Source organism: Alexandromys fortis, unplaced genomic scaffold (assembly GCF_014885135.2).
Source record: "Alexandromys fortis isolate MF-2015 unplaced genomic scaffold, M_Fortis_MF-2015_v1.1 scaffold_2_26212498_36691700, whole genome shotgun sequence".
NCBI classification, from domain to species: Eukaryota; Metazoa; Chordata; class Mammalia; order Rodentia; family Cricetidae; genus Alexandromys; species Alexandromys fortis.
The window spans coordinates 6361878-6375010 of record NW_026067931.1 but is presented as its reverse complement, the minus strand read 5'-3'; the positions used below and the strand labels follow the sequence as shown (position 1 = coordinate 6375010).

General features: G+C 39.8%; 1 protein-coding gene across 3 annotated transcripts in view; it reads left to right on the top strand.

Moving 5' to 3' along the window:
* Cfap206 (cilia and flagella associated protein 206) overlaps positions 1-8021 on the top strand; it is a 45187-nt gene extending 37166 nt beyond the window's left edge. For all 3 annotated transcript variants that reach the window (XM_050145422.1, XM_050145424.1, XM_050145423.1), the window contains exons 12-13: positions 3594-3737; positions 7603-8021. In XM_050145422.1, coding sequence (XP_050001379.1) covers positions 3594-3737; positions 7603-7833 — 375 coding nt within the window. In that variant the 3' untranslated portion in view covers positions 7834-8021. The remainder of the gene's footprint in view (positions 1-3593; positions 3738-7602) is intronic.
* Positions 8022-13133: the final 5112 nt, after the last annotated feature.

Sequence of the window (13133 nt, the reverse complement as noted above, 5' to 3'; positions counted from 1 at the left end):
TCTTTCTTTCTTTCTTTCTTTCTTTCTTTCTTTCTTTCTTTCTTTCTTTCTTTCTTTCTGTTTTTCAAGACAGGGTTTCTCTGTGCAGCCCTGGCTGTTCTGGAACTCACTCTGTAGACCAGGATGGTCTCTAGTTCACAAAGATCTGCTTGCCTCAGCCTCCCTGGTGCTGGGATTAGAGGTGTGAACCACCACTGCCCAGCTTCTTCATTTTTCTTAATCAACCTTATTTCTTGTTCCTTACTCTGTGAAGAATTGGGGTCAAGGGCACCATGGACACCATCGAAATGGAGACCAGTAAGGACACAGATAATTTGGGAAGCAGAGTGCAGGGTCTTTATTCTTAGCCATACGTATGGTTACAGCTTTGATTACAAAATACATAATGCATAAGATACCTATTTGTTAATGCCTTTTATTCTACTGGACAGAGAACAGTTGTTTATATGTTACTAATTGGACCTTTTCCCAAGATGGAAATGTGAAGAATGTGACACAGCAGGAAATACCTGTTAGAATGTGAAGGCAGTACTCTGCTCAAACTCTGCCAACATCCTCTGGCGTTTAAGGGACATCTGGGCTGGCATCTGCTCAGCAAATCTCCTTCGCTTCATTTTTAAATTAAGAGTTAATAAAATGTCCCAGATTTTTAGTGCAGGTAAAAACTGAACTGGAAACAGAAAACAAAGGCCGTGGATGCCCTTCAAAGAAAGAAAAAAAGGAAGAAAAAGGAAGGAAGGGATGGATGGAAGGAAGGAAAAAAGGGAAAAACAAAGAAAGAGAAAAAGAAGAAGAAAATGGGATTCCAACTAGGGAATGGAGCAGGGGCTAGGTCGTGTTCTGGGCCACGTTGTGCGAGCCTGTATTTATCTTAGACGCCATTGTTTTCTCTTCTTGCTGTGCTACATTGACAAGCAGCCAGAGTACAGTGCTGCCTAGAAGTGGTTAAAGTAGGAGCTGTTGTCCTCCTGGAGCGCTTTTCCATGCCAGGATGTGGTTTGTTGGAGGATATTTCCCCACCCCGGATTTTGTCAGCTTAAAAAGTTGTTTGCTGAAATGATATAAAATGTTTTTTTACATCTGGTGAGAGATGATTCAGCTTTTACTCCATAATCTGCCCATATATAAATTACTATATCTTATTTTTATATAAGATTAAACAACTCTACCTAAGACTGAGCTAACTTTGACCAGTTTTATTATATTTAATGTATATACCTATAACTAATTTAATATTAAGATGGTTTTCAGGTACAATATTCTACTCATTTTTGTATCAGATTTAATGAGCTGTATTTTTCTAGGAATTTATTCAAATTATTTCCATGAAGGTTTCATGATAGTCTTCCCTAACTGGTTTAATCTCTACCTGATCTATTGCCTCCAGACCATTTTGGTTGGTTTTGGTTTTTGAAACATGGTCTCATTCAGTAGCCTTGGATGCCCTGAAACGTGCTACGTAAAACAGGTTGGCCCTGAACTCACAGAGATCTGTCCTATCTCTGCCCCTCAAATGCTGGAATTAAAGATGTGATGAGCATGTCCAGCCTCTTCTGCTGCCCTTTGTGCTTGTATTGTTTTGTGAGAGGGTCTCACGTCGCCCATGCTTCCTGGAACCAGCAATCCCCTGCCTCCCCACCCAGGATGCTGCTTTGCAATTCCATACATTACTTTCTTTAGCCTCTCTCTATTTTGATTCATCTTGCCAGGTCCTGTCTTATTTAATTATACTTACTGTTTATTTTTACTTGCATTAGACTGTTTTCTCTGTCTTTTCTTAGAGAACTGAACCCCACAGTGGCTTCCCATCTCGGGCTGCAGTCTGTGTCACTACCCCTTACGTTCTTCCTTTATTTTCTTCTACTCGTTTTCTGGCTTCCTTCGATTGCAGCTTGTCTCATTAATTCTTGTGCTTTGGGCATGTATAAGCTGCATTTATATTCATTTATTATTAAGTTATAGGCCATATGCTTTTAAACACAGCCATTCTCCTCACAGTTCTAAGTATTTTCTAATTCCCTTGGGCATCTTTATTTAGCTTAAAGTTGTTTGTTGACTTGCTCACGGAGGACAGTTTTCATTTGAATTCCAATTTATTATTTGTATCTATTTTTTACTTGAGCTTTCATGTGACATTTTCAAATGTGCTTTTCTCTCTTACAAGCATGTGTATGAGTCTTTCAGATTTAAAGAAACCATAAAGGAACTCTAGAGGTCGCTCAGCAGTTCAGAGCACTTACTGTTCGCTTGTGCAGATGGCTTGGGTTTGTTTCCCAGCACCTGTATGGCAGGCAGCTCAGTATTGCACACAGCCCCAGTTTCAAGAGATCCAACGTCCTCTTCTGGCCTCCACAGGCACTGCACCCATGCAATGCTCAATAAGATGTGTTTTATACCCCCACGCCCACACACCTGCACACAAACACAACTAAAAAATATATTAAAATAAAATGTTTGTATATATATTGTATATAGTTATTGTTTTTCTTATATTAGTTATAGCCTTTTTATTTTAGACAAAGAGGGGAAATGTAGCAATATTTCATTTGTATTTTAATAAATAAAGCTTATCCAAAGACCAGAGAGTCAAACAGACCAGGCAGTGGTGACATGCACCTTTAATCCCAGTAGCCACACTAGTTTGCCATAGAAACCAGTAGGTGGTGGTGCACGCCCTAGTGCACCCAGCCCTAGTGAGGAATATAAAATGGGAGGAGACAGTTGTTACACACGGTCTCCTGCTGAGATTCCTGGAGGCAGGATGGCTGTTTTGGACTGAGGTAGAGGTAAGAGCCAGTGGCTGGCTGTTTGCTTTTCTTACCTTTAGGTTGAACTCCAATATCTGTCTCTTGAGTTTTTATTAATCATGCTACAAAAAATCTTTTAAAAAGCATGTAAATAGCCTGGTCTACAAGAGCTAGTTCCAGGACAGGCTCCAAAACCACAGAGAAACCCTGTCTCGAAAAACAAAAAAAAAAAAAAAAGGAAAAAAAAGCATGTAAATATGGATGTATTTATGTTCATATATAATTTATAATGTACATATATATAATTTTGGAGTTATGAGTATTATCATAAAAAGCCTTGAAGCTATTTGTGGCCCTAAATAAATCGATATGTTCATTCTTGAAGTTATCATCAACTTAATTATACATGACTATTATCAAAATTGTTATCTTAAGCTTAACATATGTTTTTTTTGTTGTTGTTGTTTTGTTTTGTATTTCGAGACAGGGTTTCTCTGTGTAGCTTTGGAGCATGTCCTGAAACTCACTTTGTAGACCAGGCTGGCCTCAAACTCATGGAAGTCCACTTGCCTCTGCCTCCCGAGTGGCTACCATATGTAATTTTGTGCTCAATGAGATATATTATACAAAATTATAATCTGGAAAAAATACGGCAGGAACCAGTTGCTCAAAAATTTATGAGAGGAAAATTTTAATAAATACTTTAATATAAGTTAGAAAAATGTCATTTGCCATTTTGCTGCGAGTTTTGAAATTTTTTTATCTTTATATATATATATTATTTCAGTTATCTATATATACTGTTTAATTTTTATAAGTACTAATTACACACTTCCATTTCTTCAGATGAGAGATGTTGACAAGCATTATATAAAACCAATTACTAAGTGTGAAAATAGCACGCAGACAGATACACACATATTGCCGCCAACCACCGTGAGATCATATGAGTGGAATGAATGGGAATTACGAAGAAAAGCTATAAGACTGGTTTGTAACAGTATCTTCTAAATTGTTCAAAGGTGGGGAATTTTGGTATTGTGGCCCATCCAGTTGGTAAGTTCAATTGTTTATATAAAAGTAACAAGTTCCTACACAGTTCTTTGCTGATAGAAAAGGAATTAGCATAATTTATAACCTGCTGGCTTCATATATTGTAATGCTGTTTTCTAACTTTAAACCTGTATGAAAATATGGAAGCGTGAACCCACTCTCTAGTAACATCAGCCAGGTACTAATGATGGTTTACTGTTGACTTCCTAGTCCGGAAACTGTTTTCCAGGCTGGAGCGATGGCTGAGTGGTTAAGGCTCATCATTCTTATAGAGGACCTAGGTTCATTTTTCCAGGTACCTGCTTGGGCAGCTCACGTTGATAGCCCCAGGGGATCTGACTCTCTCTTCTGGTCTTTGCCATCCCTCAAACACGTGTGCACAGATGCAAACACATAAATAAAAACAGACTAAATCTCAAATATAAAAGAATACCTTTTCTTCAGCTCTGGATAGTATCAGTATGTTCTTCCAACTACTCAGAAGTCTGAGACTTTAACCTAAGTTAAAGGGTGAGTTCATGGGCAGCTTGAACAACTTAGAAAGAACCAATGCTAAAGATGTGTGTGTGTGTGTGTGTGTGTGTGTGTTGTATTGTATATTAAGGGCTACATACATAGCTTAGTGGTAGAGCACTTGCCTAGCAGTCCCAAGTTAAACCACTGTATCAGAAAACAAAGCAAAACAAACAAACAAACAAACAACAGCAGGAACCCTATTCCTCCCACTTTTTTTTTTTTTTAAACCTTTTCTGTCAAATCTTAGATGTTGTACTCCTTTACGATAGGTTTGCGCTGGGTAGCCCAGGCTGGCCTGGAATTCAACATGTTCCTGGCCTAACCTCAGCCTCCTCAGTGTTGGGATTACAGTGTGCACCCTGTACCTTCCCCCATTCTCTTAGACATAGTGCGTTCATCCTGTGGATTCTGGGTCACTGCGATGAGAACAGATACCAATCCTTAAAGCTCTCGTCCTTGTCCTGCCCAGTAGAATTCCTCACTTGCTTCTTATTCTTTTTTTTTTTTAGCACCTTGTATTTAAGACAACAGATGTTTAACGTATTAGTATCATTTAGTATAGCAGGGGCCTTTGCTGAATAACAACGTGGGGGATAAGAACATTACCTTATTAGTTACCTTTCTCATAGCAACCACAGAATACCCAGCAAAAACAAAGGAGGGAGGATTTATAGCACATGTGTGATAAAAATCAGTTATGTCCGTAGCCTTCATTTATTGCATGCACCATTCTTCTGAAATTATGTGTGAAGTAAACAAAGACTGCTCGGTAAGAACAGAAAGTTTGCATGGCAATCTTAAATTGCAGGCAGGGAGAACTGTGCAGATGGCTTCCCAGTAGGGGAAGACTCTTGTTTCACAAGCCTAAAGACCTGAGATTGGGTGCCCCAAACCTATATAAGAGCATAAAAGTTGGACTCAGTGGCACAAACAACTGCAATCCTAGTGTGCCTATGTAGGCAGAGGCTGCTCTTTCATTTCCTGGCCGCCCAAGACCTGAATAATCACACAGAAACCACATTAATTGCAACACTGCTTCTTACTGGCTAGCTTTTACATCTTAAATTAACCCATTTCTATTAATCTGAGTATGGCCACAAGGCTGTGGCCTACCAGTTAGGTTCCTGAGGTTCCCATGTGTCCTTCTCCCTTGGCTGCTACATGGTGTCTCTCTGACTCCACCTACTCTTTCTATCTCTGTTAAGATTTTCCACCTGGCTTTGCTCTGCTAAGCCATCGGCTGAAACAGTTTTATTCATCAACCAGTAAAAGCAACAAATATACAGAAGGGCACCCCACATCATGCCTACCTGAGTGGGAGGTGGGGCCATGACGCTTACAGAAGCTAACTGAGCCGACTGGTGCCGCAGCAAAGATATATGGCGGAACTTCTCGTCAACCAACCTTTGGCTGTTACTCAGAAGGGGAATAATCCATTTAGAATTAATTGAGAATGTGAAGTGTGTTAAGGCAGATCTTTTAATGCCCAAGGTGGGTTGAACAGAAAGAAGATGAGGATTTAAATAAGATCGGGTAGAAAAGCACCAACATTGGTGGGACAGCACTGTGAAAGATCTCAAGGCAAAGGATACAAAGTATTTTAAGACCTCTCTGTGTACTGATGCTTTCTATTGACATGTTAATGCGTCTTTCAGAATGTCTTATAATGGATAGTGTAAGAAATTGCTTGACCTGGGCTAGGGGTACAAGTCTGTGGTGGAGCACTTGCTAGAATGTGGGAGGCCCTGATTCCAACCCCAGCACAAAAATATTTGCTTATATAACAAGGTTCTTGTAATAGTAAAATTTTGCTACCAGAAATCATGAAAATATAAAAGTCTTATTAATGTGGACTATATGCTGGGCTGTTGTAGGGAAGAGATTTGGATTCTTGATGGTTCAAACTCTGAAATATTTAGGTCTTTAAATATATTCATGAATAAATATATTCATCTGCTCTGGTACCCACTACCGCATGTTCTTACCCTGTTCCAACATCTTCTTAGTTCTTATCCTCTCCCATTTCCTTGTGGGTCTGAGGATGAAATCAGGGCTTCCCATGTTGCTATTCAACCCAGTGACCACTGAGTTACGCCTTCCTGTCCTTCTCCTCCGTGTTCCTGGCCTGTGCCCTCTGTTTGTACTCATGTTTACTAGTTATCCAAAAAGAGAGTAAACAAAACTAAAATTGTATAACCTGAAGACAGATTTTTATAGTAACAGCATAGGGTAAAGCTCATTTTAAAAATTCACTATAAATCTTAGACAAGTATGATTTTAAAAAGTCAAAGTTCTACAAATCTTAAAGTTTAATATTAAAGCAATCATAAGGTCATTTAAAGTCATAGCTGAGATCACTGTAACTCAATATTGTGTACCTTTCTTTAGCCTCATTTTCAGCATTTCACATGTTTTCCCACTTCATAAGGAATTCTTAATTTTTTATTCTGTTCTTGATTTTGTAGTGTTTCAATGTTTTATAGGAAAAAATGAGATATTTGGTCCATCAGAATAATTCAGAACGTTGCCATGAAAGCTGCTAAGTTCAGTCCCCAGAACCTACCATAGAAGGAGAAAATTAACACCAGGAGCTTCTGACTCCCACCTGCACACCATGGCACACACATGCCTGTGATCATATCATACGCATCCTCATACTTATTGTACTCACCAACACCACTACCATCACCACCATCACCACAACCACTACCATCACTACCACCACCATCACTACCACCATCATCACCACCATCACTATCATCACCATCACTATTGTCATCATCATCACCACCATCACCATCAACACCATCACTATTGTCATCATCACCACCACCACCACTATCATCACTGCCACCACCACCATCATCACTGTCATCACCATCACCATCATTGTCATCACCACCACCACATCAACACCATCACCATTGTCATCACCAACTCCATCACCATCATCACCACCATTGTCATCACCGCCACCACCACCATCATCACCACCATCACCATCAACACCATCACTATTGTCATCATCATCACCACCACCACCATCATCACTGTCATCACCATCACCACATCAACACCATCACCATTGTCATCACCACCACCATCACCATCATCACCACCACCACCATCACCATCATCACCACCATCATCATCATCACCATAGAAAATGTAATGTTTATTTGTAGAATGTGAAAATAATAGGTAAATATTGACTAAACCCTTGATAATTTTTTGCAGTATTTATTTTTTAGAGAGATATTAATCCTGATTTTCTTCTTCTATATAGGCTAATTTACGTCAGAAAATTACTCACTCCGTACAAACTGACCTTAGTCACATGAGAAGAGAAAACAGCTCACAGGTGTACCCTCTGAAAAGCGTTAGCACCCAGTCCATGAGAGAAGGCAGCACTGGAGTGCCCAGGCCCCAGATCTTCATAGCTGGGCTTCGTGGGGGACCAAGTCAAAAAACCCATGGGGTAAAGGTAAACCTAACCAGAGCGGTGGATGAAACCTAGGATGGAATTTTAAAGGAAGCTGACCCTGAATAGTAAGCATGGGAAAGAGTTCCAAGGACTCTACATGTACATATTTAATTGTGTGGGGTGACACAGTCAGTGTCCGCATGAATGCGTATTAGAGCCCCATGTCTCGCCTGACTGCTATACAGATCTCAAAGCATCTCTGTAGCTCATTTCTCATTCTATTAAAAATGATAAATAAAATGCTGTCCATTTGTTTGTTTTGTCTTTTAGAAAAAATTGAGTAGCATTGAGAATGAAATTGTAATGCCAGCTATATTAACAGTGTAAAATGATTTATCACCAGAATAGAGGCTACCTCTAAAATCCTACAAAATGTTAAACATGAACATTTGCTCTGAAACACAACACTTTCCGTCATTAGCTTTTCAAGGTTGACACAGATTTCTATATATGAGCCTTGCAATCTAGAACAATTACAGCCAACGTCCACATTATGCCTTTTAAAACCTGGAGATTTAATATTTATACCTAAATTTCAGGCTCCTTTAGGGAAAAAAAATCAGAATATCTGGTAACACTGGCTGGAATTCCAGCTTGGTCCTTTCAAGGTGTCTGTTGTCTAACCCAAAGCCTGAAGCATAGAGTCCTTCTACTTCAGACTCCTCCTCAGCCATATTTGGCCCATAAACAGTTGTGTTTGGGTTTCTGTGAATCACTACACTTTAGGGATATAGTTGTATTACTCTTATATACTTCTAATGCCAGCTAATGGAAAAGAAAGTTCCCAGGTGAAAGGAACTAGCAGAAGAACTAGGAGAAGGAGGATCATTTACATACATTTATATCTATTTTTATCTGCACAGGTGATTTTCTTTTTCTTTTTGGACGGGAGGCATATGGCTCAGTTGGTAGAATGTCTTTCATGCACACAGCCGTGGGTTCAGTTCCCAACACTGAGAAACTGTATATGGTGGGGGCACACAGATGTCATCTTAGCGTTTGGATGGTGGCAGCAGGAAGGTCACAAATTCAAAGTTGTCATTGGACATATAGCAAACATGTGGCTAACATACAATATGAGAGAATGTCTCCGGAAAAAAAAGCCTTGGTCTTTGCTGGTCTCTCTGATTTGCGTTTTCAGTTGTGCTCCTAGCCAGGGGCAGTATGTAACTCTCGCCAACCATATGCCCCTTGGGCTTGACTGAGCCCACTTCATTGTTCCCTTGAACGAGGTTTCTTGTATGACCCACAGAGGTGAGATTCCTGCTGTGTTGCCTCTGAATGTCAAAAGCCAACACTTCTACTTTCTTTTGGACAAAGCTAGACACTCCAACACCCAGTTCTTTGACAATCCTTGGGTATATACCAGAGCTTGTGAAAAGACAGCATGAGTCCCTTTTTCCTCTCCGATAAGGATGGGGTGTCAGCCAGAGCAATGATGGAACCTGGGAGCCCATCAGTCTTCCAAGGGAAAAACAACAGCAAGAAATGTTGATGGAATTTGTTTTCTGTCTAGGTTAAATACTATTTATAGCATGAATAGATCTTGAAATCCATTTTCCACAGGTGCTATAAAAAAGTGAACTTCAAACATACCCTTGTCATGATTTTAATGCCTGAAGTTATAAAATGATGTTAGTGGCAGGCTGGCTGTTAAAACAAGGCATGGATGACAGGATGAGGTTGGGTTATCACAGAACTTATTAAACTTTAAAGATTCAGGACTGTAATTTTTGTTTTTGTTTTTGTTTTCAGTTAGCCCTCATCCATATTCATAAACATAGGCCAACATTATCTTAGGAGTTATCTTAGAGCTGAGGTTTTCGTAGAACTGAGGTTAGAATGGACTAATGAATAAAAATAGCAAGTAACTTGAAAAGTCAAACTTTCAGTATCAAAGACTCACTTGGGTCTGGGGGAGAAGAGAGGGCCCAGCATTTAAGAGCTAGTTCTGTTTTTGCAAATGACCTGAGTTTGTTTTCCAGCAGTGGAGGTCAGAGAAGAAATTTTGTGGAGTTGGTTATTGCCTTCTCTTTTTATGTGGGTTCTGGGGTTCAAATTCAGGCTGCCAGGTTTGTGTAGCAAGTGCCTTTACCACTGAGCCATTTTTTACCAACCTTTGCACAGGTATTATTTATTGCCAACTGTATACTATCAACATTGCAATATTTAACAAGTTATTCTACACCTACCATATTTGAACTTAATAACCGCTTAAACTTTTATCCATATATCTACACACTTTTTTCCTTTAAGTTCACACTTTTATTGCCAATCCGAATAGAAACTATATAATTATTTTGTAATATAGTGATATAATATCTACTATATTATGGATAGATATACTGAGCCTCCCTTTGTAGACTTCACAATATTCCATACTTAAACAGAAATAGAAATAAATAGGTCAAGGAAAAAATACTGCAGTTCTAGTCTATTTGGTGATGTCATAAATATTTAGGGGTTGCTAACAAGGATATGAGCCAGGGGTTCCTCACAAGGAACAGGAGCAAACTCAGAAACAACTGTATCACGTCACTGGATAGCCCACCCAGCATCACTCATGAAAGCTGCAACCCTGGAGCTTTGCCCAGCTGGCAGGCAGCTCAGGAGGCAGAGGGGGGCGAATCTCTGTGACTTCCAGGACAGGCTCCAAAGCTACAGAGAAACCTCAACAGTCTGATGCATTTCTTCTCCCCGCCATTGGGCTGGTTAGTCTTTTACCCAAGCCTGTTGTTATCCCTTTTTATATGGTTGGGGAGGGATCCTGGAGAATATTTCCTTTTTCTGTTCTCCCAGCTGTGTGACCTTTTGTTTACCTCTTGAGACTTGTGAAAGCAAGCTCTCCCTAACCCTAGGGTTTCAGTTCAAAGGAAACTGCTCTACAACATTCTCTACTTACAGCCCCACTCTCGGTCTACTAAAAATACGTGACTGTCATGTGTAAAGTTATCCTTCCTTAACAGTCCGTAAGTATGCCTTTCATTTGCTTCTAGAGATATCTCATGATCCCTGTGGTATATTCATGTTTTCTCATTAGCATAGGACAATAAACTAGACATGTTGTGTAGCAAGTATTTTTCTGTCTGACTAGCCAGCTCCCAAATGACACAGACACTTTTTTTTTTTTTTTGGTTTTTCGAGACAGGGTTTCTCTGTGGCTTTGGAGCCTGCCTGTCCTGGAACTAGCTCTGTAGACCAGGCTGGTCTCGAACTCACAGAGATCCGCCTGCCTCTGCCTCCAGAGTGCTGGGATTAAAGGCATGCGCCACCATCGCCTGGCTTATTATTAATTATGAAAGCTTGGCCTTTAGCTTAGGCTTTTTTTTAACTAGCTCTTGTAACTTAAATTCGCCTATATTTTTATTAATCTACATTCTACCACGTGACTTTTACCTCTATCCCATTTTCTGAGCCCCACTTTTGAACCTCCCCTTTCTTTTCCTTCCCAGAGTCCTCTCTGTCTCTGAAAGTCTCACCTATACCTCTTGCCTAGCTATTGGCCATTTCATTCTTTATTAAACCAATCAGCCAGCAGGGACTTTGTAAAGATAGATCTTCACAGTGTACAAAGAGATTATTCCACAATAATACTGTGGTTTTACAGGCCTGCCCCTAAGGGTCTTGGGCTAATTGAGATAAGATTCATGATGGGTGGTGGTGGCACACACCTTTAATCCCAGAACTCGGTAGGCAGAGGCAAGATGGATCTCTAAATTCAAGGTCAGCCTGATCTACAGACAGAGTTCCAGGACAGCTAGTGCTACACAGAGAAGCCCTGTCTTGAAAAACATTACATAACAAAACAAAACAGATAGGATTCAGTAGTATGATTTGTGAGTCAAAAATACAACAAAAATGGCCTATTCAATAGTATTTTATTCACTATCTTGTGGTCATTGTACATGTGCATGCATGCATGTCTGTATATGTGTGTGTGTGTGTGTGTGTGTGTGTGTGTGTGTGTATACACATGCATAATACTGTTCACCACGAGTCATGGTCCCTTTAAGTAATGTTGATTAGAGCCAGAAACAAAAACAAACACATGTTCAAGATTTGTTTGGAACATTTTGCTGTCGAAAATAAAAATTCTTCACAAAGCTGATACAGAATTTTAAAAGGTGAAGATTTACAAGGCCTATAATCAGACAATTTGAATATCAACAGAATAACTAGAAAAAGCACATTATTTTCTGCCTTAATTGCATCTCTTGGTCTGGGAGATGCTAAAGAGTATAGGCTAGGGAAGGTTAAAAAAAGCATTAACTGAATATGTGGACATGGGGATGTCGTCCTCTGTGCTGGTGAAGACTCCGGTGCTGCTGCTTTGGGGGTCATCCACACTCCAGTAAGCAAGCTGTCATTTAAGTTCTGATTTGAAGCGCTCCAAGGCCCAGGGTTGTTCTTGCTCTGCAAGCTCCAGACCCATTGGCATCTCTACTTGGTGCTTGAAGCTCCATCTCCTTAGACCACAGAGAATTCAGGTTTAGATGGGGCTGGCTTCTGTGATACAGCCTACAAACATTGCTGGGGGTGAGCAAGCCTCACCTCATTTGTGTCTTTCAGCACCATTGATTGACGTTAATGTCCAATTATTGTGGAATAGAAGATTTGTTTAATCCTGTAAAGATGTGTTGTATTTTTTGTGTTGCAGAATAATTGTTTAACTATGTAAAGATGTGTTGCAATTGTTTATGCTGCTTTTGCTTAACTATGTAAAGGTGTGTTGCTTTTGTTTATTCTTTATTTGTTTAACTATGTAAAGATGTGTTGCTGTTTTACCTTGCATGCCTAAGGCACCTGACTGGTCTAATAAAAAGCTGAATGGCCAATAACTAGGCAGAAGAGGGATAGGCAGGGCTGGTGTGCAGAGAGAAAATGGGGGAGCCAGCCAGGGCTTGGTCAGCCAGACACAGATGAAGCAGGAAAGCAGGATAGACAGTACATAGATGAGGTAATTTTTCTTGGGGGGGGGAAGCTAAAAACAAGCCTAAGCTAAAGTCGAGCATTCATAATTAATAAAGTCTCTTATTTCATGAGACTTTATTTGGGGACTGGCAGTCCAAGGAAGCCTGCTACACCCAATGCCTTGAGGATCTTTGTCACGGTCGCTTCTGTTTCATTAGTTACTTCAGGTAAGAAGACTGTAGCAGTCTCTTTTGACTCTGGTTTTATTTTCCTTCTTTCTACACCTTTCTGGTCGCAAATAGGCTTTTTCTAAAATTTCAGTAAGTATAGTGGGAAAAAAATTCCTAAAAAATAAGAATATAAATTATAATTTTGAAATCAGAAAATCTGTTACAGTTACTCAGACAATTTAGAACTTGCAG